The sequence below is a fragment of the Nomascus leucogenys genome, chromosome X (assembly GCF_006542625.1).
Source record: "Nomascus leucogenys isolate Asia chromosome X, Asia_NLE_v1, whole genome shotgun sequence".
Classification (NCBI taxonomy): Eukaryota; Metazoa; Chordata; class Mammalia; order Primates; family Hylobatidae; genus Nomascus; species Nomascus leucogenys.
The window spans coordinates 33119923-33142803 of record NC_044406.1 but is presented as its reverse complement, the minus strand read 5'-3'; the positions used below and the strand labels follow the sequence as shown (position 1 = coordinate 33142803).

Below are 22881 nucleotides of genomic sequence, written 5' to 3'. Positions count from 1 at the left end.
GCTCAAAAAGTGGATTCCATGGAGGTAGAGTACAGTGATGGTTACTAGCGGCTTGGAAGGATGGTGTTAGGGAAATGAAGAGAGGTTGGTTAATGGATTCAAAAATACAGTTTGATAGATGGAATAAGTTCTAGTGTTCAGTAGCACAGCAGGGTAACAGTAGTTAACAATAATTTATTGCATATTTCAAAATACATAAAACAGAAGATTTGAAATGTTCGCAACACAAAAAAATGATACATGTTTAAGGTGATAGATATCCTAATTACCCTAAATTGATCATTACACATTGTATGCATATCAAAATATCACATGTACTCAGTAAAGATGTATAATTATTACATATCAATACAAAATAAATTTAAAAATCAATTGGGCATATTTGTGTACATTTATTTCTGGGTTCTGTGGCATTGATCTAATATGTCCACCCTTCTGCCAAAATTACATTGTCTTGGTTACTGTAACTATATAATGAGTGTTGAAACTGGGTAGATTGATTACTCACATTTTACTCTTTTTCGAGATCATTTTAGCTATTCTAGGGCACTCATTTGATGTTGGGCTGGCCCCAAGGCCTCTGGAGATGGACTCTGTGCTCATGGCCATGGGGAGCTCTATATTGATCTAGTTAATTAGGTTTATGTACCAGGAATTAGCATATAACTTTCAAGAAGTTATATATCAATACTTAAAATGAAAGCAGCGTGAAAGACAAAGGTCAAGTGAAAAGGCCTTTCTTGGAGCTAGATCTGGTACTGTTATTTCAGCCAGGTTCCCCCTCTCCCAGAGCAGTAGACTGAGTTGATAATGTCCCAGTGTTACAGATGGGGTTGGAAAGGGACACTAGAGTAGTTACCTATCTAATGACATCTGCATTGGAGACCTCTTAACAATGCCCCTCACTTCCTGTGATGGGTCATTGAAAAGCTCAAGGAAGCCAGCTTTCATGGTTATCTTAAATAATCCCTTCTTGCTCTTCCCATGTACATATTGTAACTACTGAATTCCTACATTTGAGAACCACTTCCACATGTATGGCACTCTTGAGTCTCAAAATATATCAGTTACTACAGCCCTGGACTAGGAGAGTCTTGAAGACCAAAAATAGAAATAAAGGAGGAGATTTGTAGTAATCCCGGGAGGTTTGAAACTAAATGAAGCTGGGTGCAGTGGCTCACATCTGTAATCCCAGAACCTTGGGAGGACGGGGGGGGGGATCACCTGAGGTCAGGAGTTCAAGACCAGCCTGGCCAACATGGTGAAATGCCGTCTCTACTAAAAATACAAAAATTAGTCGGGTGTGGTGGCAGGTGCCTGTAATCCCAGCTACTCTGGAGGGTGAGGCAGAAGAATCGCTTGAAACCAGGAGGCAGAGGTTGCAGTGAGCCAAGATCACACCATTGCACTCCAGTCTGCATGATGAGAGCAAAACTCCATCTCAGGAAAAAAAAAAAAAAAAAAAAAAAAGAAAGAAAGACAGAAACTAAATGAATTTCTTTGAAGACTTTAGAATTGCTGTTAAGGAAAGAAAACTGTTCAAGTGAACCAGTATTTAGACACTGGGAGACAAGAAAGGCCCTAAAAGGAATGGCCTGGAGATACATAGGGTGGGGAAGGACCTTGACCAAAATGCTTGGCATGAGTTAGCAGGGCTATCTTCTAGTAAACTAACTCCTGGTTGCTTTATAGAGATTCCTTTGTTTGAAGTGTTCTCAGTGAAAAGACAATTCAGTCTCAGATATGCTTGAGGAACCTGGGCTTGGATAAAGGAGTACCATAAAGGTCAGTATGGTGGATGTGATGGTTAATAGTGTCAACTTGACTGGATTGAAGGACGCAAAGTATTGTTGCTGGGTGTGTCTGTGAGGATGTTGCCAGAGATTAACATTTGAGTCAGTGGACTGGGAGAGGCAGACCCATGTTCAATCTGGATGGGCACCATTTAAACAGCTGCCAGCATGGCCAGAATAAAAAGCAGGCAGAAGAACCTAGAAACACTAGACTGGCTTAGCCTCCCAGCCTACACCTTTCTTCCGTGCTGGATGCTTCCTGCCCTCAAACATCAGACTCCAAATTCTTCAGCTTTGAGACTCGGACTGGCTTCCTTGCTCCTCAGCTTGCAGGTGGCCTATTGTGGGACCTTGCGATCGTGTGAGTTAATACTCCTTAATAAACTCATATATATATATATATATATATATATATCTCCTATCAGTTGTGTCCCTCTAGAGAATGCTGAAGAATACAGTGGGGGAAGTAGAGGAAATCAGAGTGAGAAAGTTCAGGAGTTGAGAGCGTCCAGAAGACAATGGCAAGCTGTTAGGACAGTATCCCTTTTGCAGCCTGAAAACTTCAGTTGGCTGGGCTCTTTTCTGCTGACCTTTCTGTCTGAGGAACTGCAGCAAATCTTACAGGGTTCTGTTAATACAGGTCATATCCTTTACTGACATTAACTCCAGATTGCTTTCTAACACCATCTCTCACATGTTATTATAGCAATCAAAAGGTTAGGAGTTAATTCCCCACCTTAAATTAACTCCCAACTTTTTGGTGGCTAATTAAGCCTGGCCTTATTCCCTATATAAGGGGAATCACATTCCCATGATGAGGAAAAGAGACAATAAGGGCCTCCCAAGAGCAAGAAGTAATAAGCAGTTGAAGGGGAGGCATGTCTAGTCAGCAGAGCTAGGTGCACTGCTTAACTGGAAATCAGATGTTCACAGGCATTCAGCCTCAATCAAAAGGAGCTTCAATGGAAAAAAAATAGTGCTTTACACAGCTGCCGGAAATTTCAGGAGACTTGAATCTGATCATTTTGGATGGTGACTCATTCAGAACCACAAAGCCCACTGAGAAAGCAGAAGGAAAGGCCTGGGGGAAGTAAGGTCTCATTAAGATTGCCCACACCTGGGGACAGTGAACATGGCTATCAGTAACAGAAGCAGCTGTCAGTAATTGGGGCAAGACAGAAAACCAAACTCTTCCTTCCAAGCATGGGGCTTCATCAGGACCCTGAGATGGAGAGGAGAAAGCAGCGGACTCTGAGTCAAGCCAAATTAATTTCAGAGTTACTTCACTCAAAGACCCTCAGCTACCTCATCTGAGAAATAGAGTTAATAGTGCCCAGCTTCTAAAGATTACCATAAAGATGAAATGAAATAACTTATATAAAGTGACTGACACTGAATAGGTATTCTAATAAGCAGAAGGTAGTTCCTTCCCTTTGTTTGGCTGAGCATGATAGTTTTGTTCTGGTTCATGAGAAAAGAGAAACTAAAGCTTAACTTCAGATTTAAATTGATTTGCAAGGTATTTTTTCTTAAGTACTTTGGCTTGTGGTTAAGAGAAAGAGAGAGAATATCTGAATCTTTTGTCTTGGCTCCGTTTGAGGTTCTTCATTGTGATTTGGGGCTCCTGATTTGGCACATGCCTCCAGACTGGTGACAGAAAGCTGAGCAATATCTTTATCCTCTTTTTTTTTCTTTTTTGAGATGGAGTCTCGCTCTGTCGCCAGACTGGAGTGCAGTGGCACAAGCTCGGCTCATTGCAACCTCCGCCTCCCAGGTTCAAGTGATTCTCCTGCCTCAATCTCCCCAGTATCTGGGACTATAGGCGCGTGCCACCTTGCTCAGCTGATTTTTGTATTTTTAGTAGAGGCGGAGTTTCACCAAGTTGGCCAGGCTGGTCTCAATCTCCTGACCTTGTGATCCACCTGCCTCGGCCTCCCAAAGTGCTGGGATTACAGGCATGAGCCATCACGCCCAAACTATACTTATTAAATAAAGTGTATATATATATATATATATATATATATATATATATATATAAAAATACTATTGTCCACTGATCTCCAAATTGTTGGTAAAGTTTCCCTTATTTTTAAGTAAAAAAAAAAAAAAAAAGAGGAACAGAGGTTCTATTTTTTGCTATACTCAATGAGCTATCTTTGGATACCAATACCCTATACTATTCACTCCTTAGCCTTAAGCATTTAAAACCATTTGCTACCTGTCATCAAGGACACCTAGGGACCTGGATACTCCTCCACCACCCCCAAGTAAACCTCAGCACAGAAATGGGCCTAAGAATGTGTAAGCATATAGCTTATGATTCCACAGTCTTTCACAGAGACTGAGTGGGGCAGCTTTACCTTTTTGCTTAGGGACTTTTCTCACAGTCATTGCAGCCTGCCTCTTCTGGTTTTCAGAAATTTCAAAGCCTAAAAAAGAAAAATATATGATTTTTTAAATGAGAAACACACACCCTTCTTGAGTGTATAAATGAGTAAACTTTTCTGTAAGAAAGATTTGGTAAGACATATCAAAAATCTTGAAATACAAAAAAAAAAAAAAGTCATTCCCTTTAACCCAGTAATTTCTTTCTAGGAATTTCACTAAGGAAATTTGTCACAAACTTGAACAAAAACTTAGCTACAAAATGCACATTACAGAATAGAGAGCCAAAAAAAGAATTATGAATATGGGCTAAGAGTCTGTTAACGGAGAATGGTTAAATAAAGCATGACATAGGGAAAAAATATTTTGTAACCAAAAGCAAAATTATAAAGAAAAGGATATAATGAGGCAAAAGATATAATTCAAACAGAAAATGTATATATAGATTATAAAAGTTTCAGAAGGAGGAAAAAATCAAATGGAAAATAGTAACAAATAAGTAACAAAACACTTGGCTAAGGGGAAAAAAAGGATATACTTACTGTGGAAAGAATAAAAGGTCTTCCTAAGTCCCAGGCAGGATGAGCATACATAGATGCACATCTACATATTGACTAGTATAATTCCCAAACTTCAGGATAAAAAAAAAATCTGACAAGCTTCACAACAGAAAGGACAGCTTACTTAACAAAAAATAGACATCATAATATTACTAGAATCCTAATCTGAAATATTGGAAGGAATAGCCTTCTATTTTTTTTTTTTTTTTTTGGAGGCAAGGTTTTGCTTTGTCACCCAGGCTGGAGTGTAGTGGCATGATCATGATCAAAGCTCACTGCAGCCTTGATCTCTCAGGCTTAAGCAATCCTCCGACCTCAGCCTCCTGAATATCTGGGGCCACAGGCTCATGCCACCACACCTGGCTGATGTTTTTTTTTTAATTTTTATTTTTTGTAGACACGGGGTCTCCCTGTGTTTACCAGGCTGGTCTTGAACTCCTGGGCTCAAGCGATCCTCCCACCTCAGCCTCCCAAAGTGCTAGGATTACAGGCATGAGCCACTGCACCCAGTGTAATAGTCTTCTGAATAAACCCTGGATCAAAAGGAAACCACAACTGAAGTTATAAAATATCTAAAAATCAATAAAAAGGAAATTTTATATAAAAACCTATGAGATATAGTTGAGACTTTATTCAAAGGAAAATATACTCTAAAATGATTTTTTTTCACTTTTTTTAAAATATACTTTAAGTTTTAGGGTACATGTGTACAATGTGCAGGTTAGTTACATATGTATACATGTGCCATGTTGCTGTGCTGCACCCATGAACTCGTCATTTAACATTGGCCGGGTGCAGTGACTCACGCTTGTAATCCCAGCACTTTGGGAGGCTGAGGCGGGCAGATCACGAAGTCAGGAGATCGAGACCACGCTGAAACCCCGTCTCTACTAAAAATACAAAAAAATTAGCCGGGCGTGGTGGCGGGCGCCTGTAGTCCCAGCTACTCGGAGAGGCTGAGGCAGGAGAATGGCGTGAACCCGGGAGGCGGAGCTTGCAGTGAGCCCATATCGTGCCACTGCACTCCAGCCTGGGTGACACAGCGAGACTCCGTCTCAAAAAAAAAAAAAAAACAAAAGCAAAAAAGAGAATGATGGTTTCCAACTTCATCCATGTCCCTACAAAGGACATGAACTCATCATTTTTTATGGCTGCATAGTATTCCATGGTGTATATGTGCCACATTTTCTTAATCCAGTCTATCATTGTTGGACATTTGGGTTGGTTCCAAGTCTTTGCTATTGTGAATAGTGCCGCAATAAACATACGTGTGCATGTGTCTTTATAGCAGCATGATTTTTAATCCTTTGGGTATATACTCAGTAATGGGATGGCTGGGTCAAATGGTATTTCTAGTTCTAGATCCCTGAGGAATCGCCACACTGACTTCCACAATGGTTGAACTAGTTTACAGTCCCACCAACAGTGTGAAAGTGTTCCTATTTCTCCACATCCTCTCCAGCACCTGTTGTTTCCTGACTTTTTAATGATGGCCATTCTAACTGGTGTGAGATGGTATCTCATTGTGGTTTTGATTTGCATTTCCCTGATGGCCAGTGATGATGAGCATTTTTTCATGTGTCTTTTGGCTGCATAAATGTCTTCTTTTGAGAAGTGTCTGTTCATATCCTTCGCCCACTTTTTGATGGGGTTGTTTTTTTCTTGTAAATTTGTTGGAGTTCATTGTAGATTCTGGATATTAGCCCTTTCTCAGATGAATAGATTGCAAAAATTTTCTCCCATTCTGTAGGTTGCCTGTTCACTCTGATGGTAGTTTCTTTTGCTGTGCAGAAGCTCTTTAGTTTCATTAGATCTCATTTGTCAATTTTGGCTTTTGTTGCCATTGCTTTTAGTGTTTTAGACATGAAGTCCTTGCACATGCGTATGTCCCGAATGGTATTGCCTAGGTTTTCTTCTGGGGTTTTTATGGTTTTAGGTCTAACATGTAAGTCTTTAATCCATCTTGAATTAATTTTTGTATAAGGTGTAAGGAAGGGATCCAGTTTCAGCTTTCTACATGTGGCTAGCCAGTTTTCCCAGCACCATATATTAAATAGGGAATCCTTTCCCCATTATTTGTTTTTGTCAGCTTTGTCAAAGATCAGATGGTTGTAGATATGCAGCATTATTTCTGAGGGCTCTGTTCTGTTCCGTTGGTTTATATCTCTGTTTTGGTACCAGTACCATGCTATTTTGGTTACTGTAGCCTTGTAGTATAGTTTGAAATCAGGTAGTGTGATGCCTCCAGCTTTGTTCTTTTGGCTTAGGATTGACTTGGCAATGCGGGCTCTTTTTTGGTTCCATATGAACTTTAAAGTAGTTTTTTTCCAATTCAGTGAAGAAAGTCGTTGGTAGCTTGATGGGGATAGCATTGAATCTATAAATTACCTTGGGCAGTATGGCCATTTTCACGATATTGATTCTTCCTACCCATGAGCATGGAATGTTCTTCCATTTGTTTGTATCCTCTTTTATTTCATTGAGCAGTGGTTTGTAGTTGTCCTTGAAGAGGTCCTTCACGTCCCTTGTAGGTTGGATTCCTAGGTATTTTATTCTCTTTGAAGCAACTGTGAATGGGAGTTTACTCATGATTTGGCTCTCTGTTTCTCTGTTATTGGTGTATAAGAATGCTTGTGATTTTTGCACATTGATTTTGTATCCTGAGACTTTGCTGAAGTTGCCTATCAGCTTAAGGAGATTTTGGGAAGACATGATGGAGTTTTCTAGATATACAATCATGTCATCTGCAAACAGGAACAATTTGACTTCCTCTTTTCCTAATTGAATACCCTTTATTTCCTTCTCCTGCCTGATTGCCCTGGCCAGAAGTTCCAAGACTATGCTGAATAGGAGTGGTGAGAGAGGGCATCCCTGTCTTGTGCCAGTTTTCAAAGGGAATGCTTCCAGTTTTTGCCCATTCAGTATGATATTGGCTGTGGGTTTGTCATAGATAGCTCTTATTATTTTGAGATATGTCCCATCAATACCTAATTTATTGAGAGTTTTTAGCATGAAGGGTTGTTGAATTTTGTCGAAGGCCTTTTTCTGCATCTATTGAGATAATCATATGGTTTTTGTCATTGGTTCTGTTTATATGCTGGATTCCGGTTATTGATTTGCATATATGTGCAACCAGCCTTGCATCCCAGGGATGAAGCCCACTTGATCATGGTGGATAAGATTTTTGATGTGCTGCTGGATTTGGTTTGCCAGTATTTTATTGAGCATTTTTGCATCAATGTTCATCAGGGATATTGGTCTAAAATTCTCTTTTTTTTGTTGTGTCTCTGCCAGGCTTTGGTATCAGGATGATGCTGGCCTCACAAAATGTGTTAGAGAGGATTCCCTCTTTTTCTATGGATTGGAATAGTTTCAGAAGGAATGGTACCAGCTCCTCCTTGTACCTCTGGTAGAATTCGGCTGTGAATCTGTCTGGTCCTGGACTTTTTTTGGTTGGTAAGCTATTAATTATTGCCTCAATTTCAGAGCCTGTAAATGAACAAAGCCTCCAAGAAATATGGGACTATGTGAAAAGACCAAATCTATGTCTGATTGGTGTACCTGAACGTGACGGGGAGAATGGAACCAAGTTGGAAAACACTTTGCAGGATATTATCCAGGAGAACTTCCCCAATCTAGCAAGGCAGGCCAACATTCAAATTCAGGAAATACAGAGAACACCACAAAGATACTCCTCCAAAAGAGCAACTCCAAGACACATAGTTGTCAGATTCACCAAAGCTGAAATGAAGGAACAAATGTTAAGGGCAGCCAGAGAGAAAGGTCGGGTTACCCACAAAGGGAAGCCCATCAGACTAACAGCTGATCTCTCGGCAGAAACTCTACAAGCCAGAAGAGAGTGGGGGTCAATATTCAACATTCTTAAAGAAAAGAATTTTCAACCCAGAATTTCATATCCAGCCAAACTAAGCTTCATAAGTGAAGGAGAAATAAAATACTGTACAGACAAGCAAATGCTGAGAGATTTTGTCACCACCAGGCCTGCCCTAAAAGAGCTCCTGAAGGAAGCACTAAACATGGAAAGGAACAACCGGTACCAGCCACTGCAAAAACACGCCAAATTGTAAGGACCATCGAGGCTAGGAAGCAACTGCATCAACTAACGAGCAAAATAACCAGCTAACATCATAATGACAGGAACAAATTCACACATAACAATATTAACCTTAAATGTAAATGGACTAAATGCTCCAATTAAAAGAGACAGACTGGCACATTGGATAAAGATTCAAGACCCGTCAGTGTGCTGTATTCAGGAGACCCATCTCACATGCAGAGACACACATAGGCACAAAATTAAAGGGATGGAGGAAGATCTATCAAGCAAATGGAAAACAAAAAAAGGCAGGGGTTGCAATCCTAGTCTCTGATAAAACAGACTTTAAACCAACAAAGATCAAAAGAGACAAAGAAGGCCATTACATAATGGTAAAGGGATCAATTCAACAAGAAGAGCTAACTATCCTAAATATATATGCACCCAATACAGGAGTATCCAGATTCATAAAGCAAGTCCTTAGAGACCTACAAAGTGACTTAGACTCCCACACAATAATAATGGGAGACTTTAACACCCCACTGTCAACATTAGACAGATCAACGAGACAGAAAGTTAATAAGGATACACAGGAATTGAACTCAGCTCTGCACCAAGTGGACCTAATAGACATCTATAGAACTCTCCACCCCAAATCAACAGAATATACATTCTTCTCAGCACCACAAGGCACTTATTCCAAAATTGACCACATAGTAAAGCACTCCTCAGCAAATGTAAAAGAACACAAATTATAACAAACTGCCTCTCAGACCACAGCGCAATCAAACTAGAACTCAGGATTAACAAACTCACTCAAAACCGCTCAACTACGTGGTAACTGAACAACCTGCTCCTGAATGACTACTGGGTACATAATGAAATGAAGGCAGAAATAAAGATGTTCTTTGAAACCAGTGAGAAGAAAGACACAACATACCAGAATCTCTGGGACACATTCAAAGCAGTGTGGTAGAGGAAAATTTATAGCACTAAATGCCCACAAGAGAAAGCAGGAAAGATCTAAAATTGACACCCTAACATCACAATTAAAAGAACTAGAGAAGCAAGAGCAAACACATTCAAAAGCTAGCAGAAGGCAAGAAATAACTAAGATCAGAACAGAACGGAAGGAAATAAAGACACAAAAAACCCTTCAAAAAATCAATGAATCCAGGAGCTGGCTTTTTGAAAAGGTCAACAAAATTGATAGACCGCTAGCAAGACTAATAAAGAAGAAAAGAGAGAAGAATCAAATAGACGCAATAAAAAATGATAAAGGGGATATCACCAACGATCCCACAGAAATACAAACTACCATCAGAGAATACTCTAAACACCTCTACCCAAATAAACTAGAAAATCTAGAAGAAATGGACAAATTCCTCGATACATATACCCTCCGAAGTCTAAAATGATTTTCTAATTTTGTAAAAATCAAAATAAAGTAAGTATTCAACCAATGAAAGAGGGGAAAGAATCTAAAATATTCTTTAAATCCTGAAAGAAAGTAGGAAAAAGAAGGAAATAAAAGTGAAAATTAAGAAGAAACAGAAATAAACTGCAGAAGGGATAAACAAACCAAAAACAAGTTCTTTGAAATGACCAAATGTAAATTAGTACAGCCATTATAGGAAACAGTACAAAAGTTCCTAAAAAAATTAAAAATAGAACTACTATATAATCCAGCAATGCCACTGCTGCGTACGTATCCAAAAGAAAGGATGTCGATATACCGAAGAAATATCTATGCTCTCATGTTTATCACAGCATTATTCACAATAACCAAAATATGAAATCAACCTAAATGCCCATCAGTGGATGAATGTATAAAGGAAATGTGGCATATATACACGATGTTATATTTTATATTATTCAGCCATAAAAAAATGAAGTCCTGTCATCTGCAGAAACATAGATGGAACTGGAGGATATTAAGTGAAATAAGATTATTTTCCCTCATACGTGGGAGCTGAAAAGTGGATTTCATAAAGATAGAGAGTAGAATGGTGATTATCAGTGGCTCAGAAAGAAAGGCTCAGGTCAGTGGAGAGGGGCTGGTTAATATGTACAAAAACACAGTTAGAAGGAATAAGATTTAGTTTGTGATAGGACAGTATGGAAATTAGAGTTAATAATAATTTATTGTATATCTCAAAATAGCTAAAAAAATATATTTGGAATGTTCCCAACACAAATATATGAGCATTTGAGGTGATGGATATCGCAATTACCCTGATTTGATCATTACACATTGTATACAGGTATCAAAATATCACATGTACCTTAAAAATATGTATAATGATTATATATACATAAAAAAGATCAATGCTCCCTGATAAGCCTGATTAAAAGATTAAAATGAGAAAATAAAAATATATGAAATATTATGAACCCAAAAGAAGAGAGATAACTACAATTATGGAAGATATAATAATTAGAAAATATTATGTGTAGATATATAGCATTAAATTAAAAATCCAGAGGAAATGAACAATTTCCCAGAAAAATAGAAATTATCAAAAGTAATGTACAAAGCGGCAGAAATGTACAGAATCTAAAGAAAACTCTACCATTTTCCTGAAGCATACAGAACAAGATTTTGATGAAAGGAGAGCAGAGCCTTGTCTAAAATGTGAAAACTTAACAATAAAGCCAAGCCGTTACATATTAAAAAATTTAATATAATGCCAATCAGAATCCAAATGGGCTTTTTATGTCAGTTTTTACAGCAGTGTTTTTAAACCTAGAATAAATAAATTTGATATTCATATCAAAGAATAAACATCTAAGAACTGCTAAGAAAATGATAAGAGTGAATAAGAATTGATTGTACCAGGCATTAAAACTTTCTCAAAATCTACTGTAATTAAAACAGCATAGTCTTGATACAAGAAATGACAAACAGAAGAGTGGAACAGAATAGAAAGTTTAAAAACACATCTAAGTATATATGCAGAGTTACTATATATGAAAAATGGCATTTAAACTGTGCGCAAAATAAATGATTTATTTAATAAATGATGCAGATGCAACTGACTATCCACCTGGAAGAAAAAAATGAGATCCCCTTTCTCACATCATACAAAAATGTAAATTCCAGATGGATTACTGTTCTAAAATAAACCAAAAATATATTTTTAATTAGGAAATTTTATAGTTTTGATGGCAAGAGATCTTAAGCAAGATGAAACTAGGGGCCAAAAAAGGAATAATAGATATATTTTTCAAAGTAAAAATTTAAATATTTATAGAAGTAGGCAATATAAACAAACTCAAAAGACAAAAAAAGGACTGGTGAAAACGTGAAATTCGTGACTGACAAAGTGTCACATCAACAATATAGAGTCCTTCCAAATTCATTTTAAAAGAATGAGTAAAGGGTATGAGGCAATTCACAAAAGAAATGAAAATAGCCATTAAGCATATGAATAAAAAAAGGTTCCAACACTTTTTTTTTTCAATTTACTAGTTGAGAAATGGCAAACTGAAACACAGATACTATCCAGTGCTGGTGAGGGTATGCGGAAGCAGGTACTCATAAAATTATGCTAGGAGTATAGATTCTACAAATCTTTCAGAATTTAATATGGAAGTATGTATTAAAACTGTTCACATCCTAACATTCAGTCATTCCACTTTAGGGTACGTATCCTACAGGAATAAAAGCACCAATAAGTAACAATGAGATACGTACATGGATATTTATTACAGCAATATCTGTAGTGGGAAATAAAGCTAAATATAAAATGAATGTCTAGCAAAAAAAGAACAGTCAGCCCTCTGTAACCATGGGCTCCACATCTGGATTCAATCAACTGTGGATCAAAAATATGCAGAAAAAAGCAGCTGGTTGCTTCTTTACTGAACACTTATGGATTTTTGCCTTGTTTTTATTCCCTAAACAATACAGTATAACAATTATTTACATAGCATTTACATTTTGTTAGGTATTATAAATAATCTAGAAATGATTGAAAGTATATGGAGGATGTACATAGGTTATATGTAAATACTATATCATTTTATATAAGGGATTTGAGCATCCATAGATTTTGATATCCACGGGAGTCCTGGAACCAATATCCCGTACATACCAAGAGATGACTGTGGTTATTACATAATATTATGGAATGTTATACAGCTGTTTATAAGAAAAGTGTGATGAATTTATTGATGTGCCCATTTGACTAGACCATAGTCCTCACTAATATAGGTGTTGCCATGAAGGTATTTTACAGATATAATCAAAGCCCCTGATACGGTTTGGCTCTGTGTCCCCATCCAAATCTCATGTGGAATGGTAATCCCCATGTGTTAGGGGAGGGGCCTGGTGGGAGGTGATTGGATCATGGGGGGAATTTCTCCCATGCTGTTCTCATGATAGTGGGTGAGTTCTCACGACATCTGATGGTTTAGAAGTATGTGGCACTTCCCCCTCGCTCTCTCACTCTCTCTCCTGCCACTATGTGAAGAAGATGCTTGCTTCCCCTTTGCCTTCTGCTATGATTCTAAGTTTCCTGAGGCCTCCCAGTGATGCTTCCTGTTAAGCCTGCAGAACTGTGAGTCAATTAAACCTCTTTTCTTCATAAATTACCCAGTCTCAGGTAGTTATTTATAGCACTGTGAAAATGGGCTAATACAGGCCCTAATCAGTTGACTTTATATAAGGGACAATATCCTAGATAATCTGGATGGACCTGACTGAATCTGTTGCAAGACCTTAAAAGTAGAGCTTAGGTCTCACACAGAAAGCACAGAAATTCTACCTGTGCACCACAGCTTTAGCCCATGTCTGTGCCATTTCATCCTTCTCATGAGCTTCTCTTCCTGACTTCCTGTAGATGACAGCTTTGGCCTATGTCCATGGGTTTGAGCCTGCCTGTGATCTTCCATTTCTTTTTTTTTTTTTCTTTTTTTTTATTATTATACTTTAGGTTTTAGGGTACATGTGCACAATGTGCAGGTTTGTTACATATGTATCCATCTGACTGCCTGCTCTATGGAATTCTGAGCCACTTAGTCAACATTCACAATCACATAAGCCAATTCCTTGTAATACAATTTTCAGCAGTGGTATGATATATCTCCTACAGGTTATGCCTCTTTGGTTGAACCCTAACTGATACAAGGGGTTATAGTTAGATTCTATATTATTTATCTGGGGAGTTACTTATGATAAACTAAGTTTAAAAAAGCAACCTACAAGGTAATATATATAATATAATTTTTGTAAATATGAAAGTACTATGTTTGTATATGTTTATATGGGCATGAGATAAGTATGGAAAGAGGCATACTGAACTGTTAACAGTGGTTATTTCATTCAGTATGGAAGTGACAGAGAAGGGGAAAGAATGCTAAATTTTCTTTATATATTTCCATATTTGTTTAAATGGTTATAATGGTCATGCATTAATTTTATAATTAAAAGGTAAAAATTTAAAAAAGCTATGATAAAACTACATGACCCTCATAAAATAATGATTAAAAATATGAAATGATCTGATAGAAATGCTAATGATATAATGATGAGTGAAAATGATCTATCCACCATAGAGAGGCAGGTATGGGGAGAGAAAGAAAAAAAGATTCAGTCACCTTGGTTTTCTAATTAGACACATAAAAAAGGCTGGAAATATATATCAAAATATTTATGAAAGTTATTACTGAGTATGTTCATGTGTGATTTTTTCTTTTTTCTTGTACTTTTCTGTTGCTTTTCCCCCAAATTTCCTACAATGGAAGTGATTTACTGTTATTATCAAACCAAAAAAAAACCTCAATATTTTTAAAGATGAACATATGCCTGTTCAGAAAGTAATTTCTAGAAGCTTTTCTATTAGAAGCAGATAAAGTCACAGGTTTATTAGGGCATTGTGTGGGAGACACTGTGTTAGAGCCAATGGGAATGGCAGGGGCCTTCTAATTGATTCAGGGTCTGAACACTAAGACCATTCCTTTAATAACTCTAACACCCTAGGCAAGGTCAGTGGCTGCTGCTGCTTGCCATTGAGAGAAGTAGCCAGCAACATTTATATGCCACTCCACATCATGTCCCAATGCAGTGTCCACATACTGAAAGCAATCTGATTCCAATGAGACTCAAAGTGAGTTATTAATGTGCACTCTACCCAAGTTCTGAGGAGAAGACCGGAGTTAGATTTGTCTTTCTGACCATCCTTTCTTACCTCTGGATAATTTCAATCACCCACATGGAAGGATAGAAGAACCCTTTTGCACCAGGATTCAATGAGTAGGCCCATTTTTCTAGAGACAATTTCCACAAACTTGAGCATACAGGCGTTCTAAAGTACAATTTCACTCCCATAAGCAATAGGGCAAAGACAGAAACTGTATGTCTTCTCAGGGAATTAACAAGTCTAGTTGCTTGGTATTTTTTAGGACAGAAAGGCAGGACCATGAGCAAGAGACCAGACAGTACTTTATAAGTCACAAAGCTATAACCAATGGCATCTAAATCCCACAGTTGGGAAGCAGCATGAGAAATATCTCTACTATCTATATCCCCACTGGAAAAGAGAAACAACTTATTGTAAGGCAAAAAAGTATGTTTCAGTGTGATTCGAAATCATGAAAATGGTCATGGTTTTAGGTCCTGTTATATTTTCTATAATTTACTTTAAATACTTCCACACAGAAAGTGTGATGTGTATGTGCATATTATTTGAATCTACAGTCTAGGGGGATTTAGTTAACATCTGAAGTATCCTAATCAGGAGTACAAACTATATACCTAATGACAGAGAGTTGAGGATTTATGAAGATTACAGAACAGGTTGTATAACTGATTTTTGTTTATTTGCTAATAAATGTATGTTTGGGAGAATCAAGCCTGAGGCTGGCTTTCAGTGTGATATTCTTAGCTAGTAGGGGAGGACAACTTATAGTTCAAATCTACCACTGACTAATGGAAGCTATTGGTACTTACCAAAAAGAACCTAATAATAAGGAACCACCAAAGTAGCTTAAGTCAGTTTGCAACAGAAATCTTCCCTCTGACTCCAGGAAAATGAAAACCAATTCAAACCTCCTATGTTCTTCATAGCCATATTCTTTCTACTCTCAGGTCACTTACCAATTTTTTCGTCTTCCTGTACCATTTTCCTCTCTTCTCTGAAAGCCCTGAGCCAGCGTATTTTTTCCTCCAGCTTCTTGGCAAAGAACAGATGTATCTCCTCAGTCTCCTTGTTGTGAAGCTTGAAGGCATTCTTCATGCTGACATTAAAGTCATCATCTCTGCCATCCTCAATGTCAACTACCTCATATTTATCCATGTCAATGCGGCCTTTGTAGTACAGGATGTCTCTCCGGATTAGGTCCTAGATGGGAAGGAAGAGGTTTCTTGAAGGTATGTGCAGGGCGAGTACTAGAAGAGTTGGCACACAGGCACAGCAGAATGCTAACATTGTCACCGTTTTGAAGTACCAATGGGGGTTGGTTTGTTCTAAATTTGGCCAGGTTATATTAGTAGTCTGACACTGACAGGTTGGTTAACTAGATGACCAAAGAAAAAGCCTCTGTCTCACCTCGAAAGATCATTTCAGACACCAGAATCAATCCTTGGACGTGTGTGCAAGTCTGCTGATGGGAGGTAGGAAACAGTAAGCCACATACACACAGCTAGCAAGGGCTTCTCCTTTTCTAAAACATCAGCAAGCCCACTAGAGGTATGAAATGAGCTGGCTGGTTGCCTGGAGTGTGTTCAAATATCTGTGCAGGCCAGTGAGACCTGAACATCAGATGGGGACTGAGTGGTAAGAGTAGCTAGGAGGCCACAGACTGCTGGCAAAGGATTACCTAGGGAGGGTCTAACACTTAGCACTCTGGGGATTTTTAGAAAAGGCCCAGTCTGCCAAGAGAAATGGAGGTAAAAGTAAATAAAGAAGTTCACATACCAACACAGATGAATGTCACAAATCTTATCTTATGGAGAAAAACAGAAGTTGTAGATGGATACAAACAGTATGTTGCCTATTTGTGATTGTTGTTTTGCTCTCATAGACACAAAATTGGATTAATCCTAACCCTAGTCCATGAGACACTCATAATTGGTCCATGCATGGCATTTTTATTTCTCTATTTATTCATTTACTTACTTATTTTAATAATATAAAGTACTGGTGAATCTGCCACCAATCCCACCAACTCCAAGGCATCCTCCATCCTAAATCTTATGTTCATAATTTCCATGGTTTCCTTTCTATATAGTTTTACCTCATCTGTATCTGTTACTTTGAAAAACATACAAAAAAATGCCACATAATGTTTAAAGATACATACGTATGTAGAAAATTATAAAGAAATATGTGACAATGATATATGCCACATTCCAGACAGTACAGAGCAGAAAATGGGGAGGGGCAAGAGAGGAAGGGGAAGAAAAAGAAGCAGAAGAGAGGGTGGGAAGGAAAACTATTTGTAATGAATTATTTCTTAAGGCGGATAGTAAGCACGTGGGTACTCATTATATTATTTTTATATCTTTTTGAATGTCAAATATTTCATAAGTTAAAAAAGAAAATAGAGGGATGGATGAAATGACATATAGGCCTATGGAATGTCAGATCTTATAAATATCTTGGAGTGGCCTTTCAGCCCCTTCTCCTCTTGGCGCTGCCCTCAGCCTCTTCTGAGAACACATCCACTGCTGGGAGATGTGGTATGGCTGAGTTAGGTTGAGGAAGGCCCCTGTGAGCCCTGTCCTGACAGATGTCTTCGGGCCAACTCTCCCTCCTCTTTGCTTTATCTGCTCTTTCAGTCAGCTGGACAGAGTCAGAAATGTTCATTAATTTTTATTAGCATTTTACAGTTCAATTAAACCATTTCCATTCTACGGAATTGCCTAACTTGACTCACTTCTCAGCTGTGTGCTCCCTATGACGGATCTTCTTTTGGACACTCACATTCCCAATCCTAACTCTTCACACTGTGCAGTACGCTGAGATTTTCAGTTGGGTTGGGAAAGGCTACCTTGCAGGATTCCCAGCATAGCAAGGTTTCCCAGCATAGCTCTGTCAACCTCAAAGGCCCAGGCTGGAAAATACGGATGTCATTGAATTGCTTTTGAAAAAATAATCATGTTACTTTTTCTCCTCCAAAAATGATTGTTCATATAAATAAGAAAAGAATATAGATGATCTATTGGTTGTCCCCAGGATCAAGTTCACAGGAGAGGAAGAGTTCAGCTATACAGAGAGGGCCAATGTTGCCCCAAGCCTATTTCAGAACCTGGGTTCCTTTTACCATGTTCAGTGTGCACAAGCTCAATCCTGGCCAAAAGGATAGAGTGATTCCCATACACTGAGTTCCACAATTCTCAGGAACACTTTTTGAGACACATGTATAAAAAGTGGGCCCTATCAGGCTAATCTAAGTACAAAAGCAGGATAAGCTAGGCAGAATGTATGAATGTAATTTATCTCGATCTCAGAAAGGTTTGAATTGTGCCTTACCATACATAATACAATACATACAAACCTGGAAAGCCAGATCTGAACCACACATTCTCATGGGACCACATTGCCTAAAACAGGCAGCCTCAACTTCCTTGTTGCTAACTTCAGTCCGCAGCCTCCTTCCACTCTGCCCCCATTCTGAGTTGGTGTGTCATAGTCATTGAGAGCTTTCAACACCTTTGCTAGTTCCCAAAAATAGAAAGAATATGCATGATCTTGGAGCTACATTAAAAGCATCAATTGAATCTCCTATTGTTTCTTTAGATATGTAAGGATGACAAGAAGCTAGAGAGAATTTCTGCTTCTGTGGTGGGGAAACAGGGCTAGAGAGATGTGTTACTAAAATTATCCCTTTGCCTGTTCTCCCTGGTCCCCCAGAGGGCTAAATGTGAGTTTTCAGGCACTAGATTAGTCATAAACCAAATGTAGAGATGTGATAGGAATAATTAAGAATGACCTACTAGTTCAGGAACTCCAATCAGAAAGAGTAGCTAAGACTATAAGCAGTAAGCAGCATGGAACAAAAGAAAGAGCATGATGTAGAGTCTGAAGCCCTGAGTTTGATGCCTTGCTGTTTAACCTACCAGCTGTATGGTTATGGACAAGCCAGTTAACCTCTCTGAGCCCCAATTTCCTCAACTAAGAAATGAAGACAGTTATCCTTACTCTGTAAAATAGCTATAAAACTCTAATATAAACATGTCATTTCCAGGACATGAGGCCAGACTTGTCCACCAAATACAGCCCTGAGCTTTCTTGCTCCTGGGCCAGTGTTTCATAGTCCTTAAAACCCTCTTTTGATAAACTTAAAAGAAAAAACATCTCACTACCTCCTTTAGCTCATTTAAACTTTCCAAATAATTTAAATATTGTGAGTAAAAATAAGTCAAAGCAAGGGGAACTCTGAATATTTTTTCAATTTACATAGCTGCCCCACTGTCCCTGGAAATTCTATACATCCTTTCAGGACAGGGTGGTATTTGCCAAATGGTATTTGTCACCAAACAATATATAACAGATATATATTTGGGGTCACACTAATAGCTGCTCTCTGGCCCAACTATGCTTCCTATTCCAATCTTAGCCATCGAGATCAAACTTACACATTCTTCTTCCTCAAAGAAACTTTCCCTGACTGCTCAAGCTGATATGGCTCCCCTTCTCCAAATTCTAACACCAATTGTGAAGGCCCTGACATACCACACACTTGACACTTAGCCACCATGCTGCTCACAGCATTTAGTTTGCCTGCCCATTAAGGCTGTGCCCAGCACTCCATCTTCTTTGGTCTTGCTTCACTTAGGGGTTGTCCAGAGAAGAGCAGCTGACAAAGCCCCAGAGTTTCCTCTGGTTGTCCTCTGCACGTGGCAAGGGGACAAAGTCCTCTTGAACCCTGGTTGCCTGTGGTCCTGTTGGAACCAGGCTGCCCATATGCCACTTGTTAATGGTAGTCTGAGTGCCTTCACAGGGACATGGTGAGCAGGTGCTCAAAACAGATGCTATTTGGATCATCACAACTTTCCTGCCTAATGAAGTTTATCATTTCCAATAAAATGCCAGCCTTCCTCCTTTTTCCTTGTGCTCGTCTGAATTGGGAGACATTAAGGGAGCTAGTTCCTCCTTAGTAAGACATTGCAGGATATTCTCTACAAATGACAGATGCTGCAATCTGGGGAATGTAACTGTTCAGGATTGTAGCCTGCGTCACTTGTTTGTAAATAAGGTCCTCCCTGCCCCTTTATAGAGGGGACCCTAGCTACTCTTCTCTAGCCTTTTCTCTCCAGATCCTAGGGAAGGTACATGGGGCTTGGACTGGATTTATTTCACTCACTACTATATTCCAGCATCCTAGAATGCATGCTTAATAATTACAACAAAATAATAACAACAACAATAATAGCAACAGTGACCCCTTAAATAGCATATATTATGTACCAGGTACTGTCCTAAATGCTCTGCATTTATTAACTTGAATAATCCTCCAATGTAGGTACTGTTATAACCCCATCTGATGAGGAACTATAGACATAGAGCAGCTAAGAAGCTTTCTCAGGAATAGAATGCTTATATACTGCTGGTGGGAATGTAAATTAGTACAGCCATGATAGAAAGCAGTTTAGATATTTCTTAAATAACTTAAAAAGAACTACCTTTTGGCCCAGCAATCCCATTATTGGATATGTACCCAAAGGAATATAAATCGTTCTACCACAAGGACACATGCATGCATATGTTCACTGCAGCACTTTTCACAATAGCAAATACACGGAGTCAGCCTAGATGATGATCAATGACAGACTGGATAAGGAAAATGTGGTACATATACACCATAAAATACCACAAAGCCATCAAAATAAATGAAATCATGCCTTTTGCAACAACATGGATGGAACTGGAGGCCATTATCCTAAGCAAATTAACACAGGAACAGAAAACCAAATACCGCATGTTCTCACTTACAAGAGGGAGCTAAATATTGAGTACACAGGGACACAAAGAAGGCAACAACAGACACTGGGGTTTACTTGAGGGTGGAAGGTGGGAGGAGGCTGGGAATAAAAAACCACCTATCGGTACTATGTTCATCACCTGCGTGATGAAATCATTTGTGTACCAAAACCCGGCAACATGCAATTTACCTACATAACAAATTTGAATATGCACCCCCTAAAGCTAAAATAAAAACTGGAATTAAAAACAGAAATTTTTCCAGGAATAAAAGCTACCAAATGGCAGAGCTTGGCTTTGGGTTCAGGCTGTCCAGCTCTAAAATCTCTGCTTTTGTTTACAATGTGCTATATTGCCTCCAAATAAAAAAGTACTGAATGAATTATTAGTAACACTGCATATATAGTAATAGTATTAATAGCTAACATTCACTAAGTACTTACTATGTGCCAGGCACTACATCTGCATTGTCTCATTTAACCCTCACAACCTCCCTTCCTTGTAGATACATTGTCATTCTCATTTTGCAAACAAGGGAATAATTATAAGCACAGAAAGTTTGCCCAAGGTCATATAGCTCATGGGAGAAAGGAGATTGCCCTCTAGTCTGGCCCTAGCACCCATGCTCTTAACCCTATACTCCACTGCTCCCCACTACCTCAGGTGGTTCTCTCCCAAAGCCTCTTGAGATGACTTCTATCATCAGCCTGATTTGACATTGAGGAAAATAAGGACAAAGTTAAAGAACCGACCAATGGTTAGAAAAGTTAGTAAGAGATAGAGTAAAGTTAAGTACCCAGGAGTTCTGGTTTCAAATCCCCTTCTTCTTTCTGCTCCAGCCCCATCTCTGTTGCTATTATTGGATTTATAAGCTGTCCCAAATAGCTCATCCTCCAAGTCTGACCCTTCAGTGCAAGAAGAAATTGTCCAAATGCAGAAACTTCCCTGAACAGAAGTCTTCTGCCCAACATCATTACATGCTGTTTAGTTCTGATCCCCTTGAATATGGTGAAAGCAACAGGAATAAAGAACAGTTATGCTACAAGGGACAACAGAACATGGCCAGACAGGCACAATAGGACAGAGAGTGCAGGAAAAGGGGATCTGCTCCTTTCCACAGTAAATAGTCAGAGAGAAATAAATCCCCTCGAAGCATCAAAATAATTTCCCAAATAATTGTATCAGGAAGAAAATAATAAAACACATCAAAAACTAAAATAAAAATGCAATGAAACATAGAGGAGCAGAGACTGACAGTATAGATAATACGAAGAAAGAGAACAGAGTCTTATCTGGATTTTTTGGAAGAAAAGTTAAAAGAGTGGTGACAGCAAAAATTAAAGAAGGGGTCACATAATTAGAAGCCACTGGTGACTTTCCCACATACTATAATTGCCATTTTAAAGGTACCTTCACACACGCCCACTTGCTCTCTTGCTCTCCTTTTCTCTCTCTCTCTCTCTCTGAAACAAGCTACAAGCTGCATAAATTGTTTAAGCTGTTCTGAGTGGATTAGTTAATCCCAATTCCCAATGTACAAAACAGGCACATTGTTGCATAATTGACTGGGAATTAAGGGAATCTTAACAGTTGGATGAGAACTTAGTAGTGAGGCCACATGCTCATGGAGAGATATCAGTGTTTCAATGTTTACTATACTATCTTTGGCACATAATAATCTAGCCCATATTTGGGTACATCTAGTGATGGGGACCTCACTACTTTATAAGGCTATTTCTTTGTTGGAGGTTGGGTAAGATGAGATTAATGAGTACCAGGCACTCTATCAGGCATTTTATATGCATTGATTCCATTTAATCTTCATGACAATCCTGTAGAATAGTTATCATCACCATTCACAATTGATATAATGGAGGTACAAAAAGCAAAAAGTCACTTGCTTGAAATCATAGTCAGCGAGTGTTGAAATCAAGATTTGAGCCCAGAATTGTCTGATTACAAACTTTATGTTTTATCTGTCACTCCATATGACTTCTGTCTGCAAGGAAACCATGGGAAAATCTGAAATGCAGAGGATACCCTCTGTCCTGTGCAATCCTCCTATCAACTAATTAAGTTACTGACAAAATAGAAACTGAGTTTTATGGGATATGACTTGTTCTCAGAAAGCCAAAGATGGCCACTGTATCTCTTTCTAA

At 38.5% G+C, this 22881-nt stretch overlaps 1 protein-coding gene across 10 annotated transcripts in view; it reads right to left on the bottom strand.

The window, feature by feature from the left end:
- ARHGEF9 (Cdc42 guanine nucleotide exchange factor 9) overlaps positions 1-22881 on the bottom strand; it is a 152523-nt gene that overhangs the window by 4924 nt on the left and 124718 nt on the right. For all 10 annotated transcript variants that reach the window (XM_012500961.2, XM_030806664.1, XM_030806660.1 and 7 more), the window contains 2 exons: positions 15895-16138; positions 4154-4222 (listed from right to left, as the gene is read on the bottom strand). In XM_012500961.2, coding sequence (XP_012356415.1) covers positions 4154-4222; positions 15895-16138 — 313 coding nt within the window. The remainder of the gene's footprint in view (positions 1-4153; positions 4223-15894; positions 16139-22881) is intronic.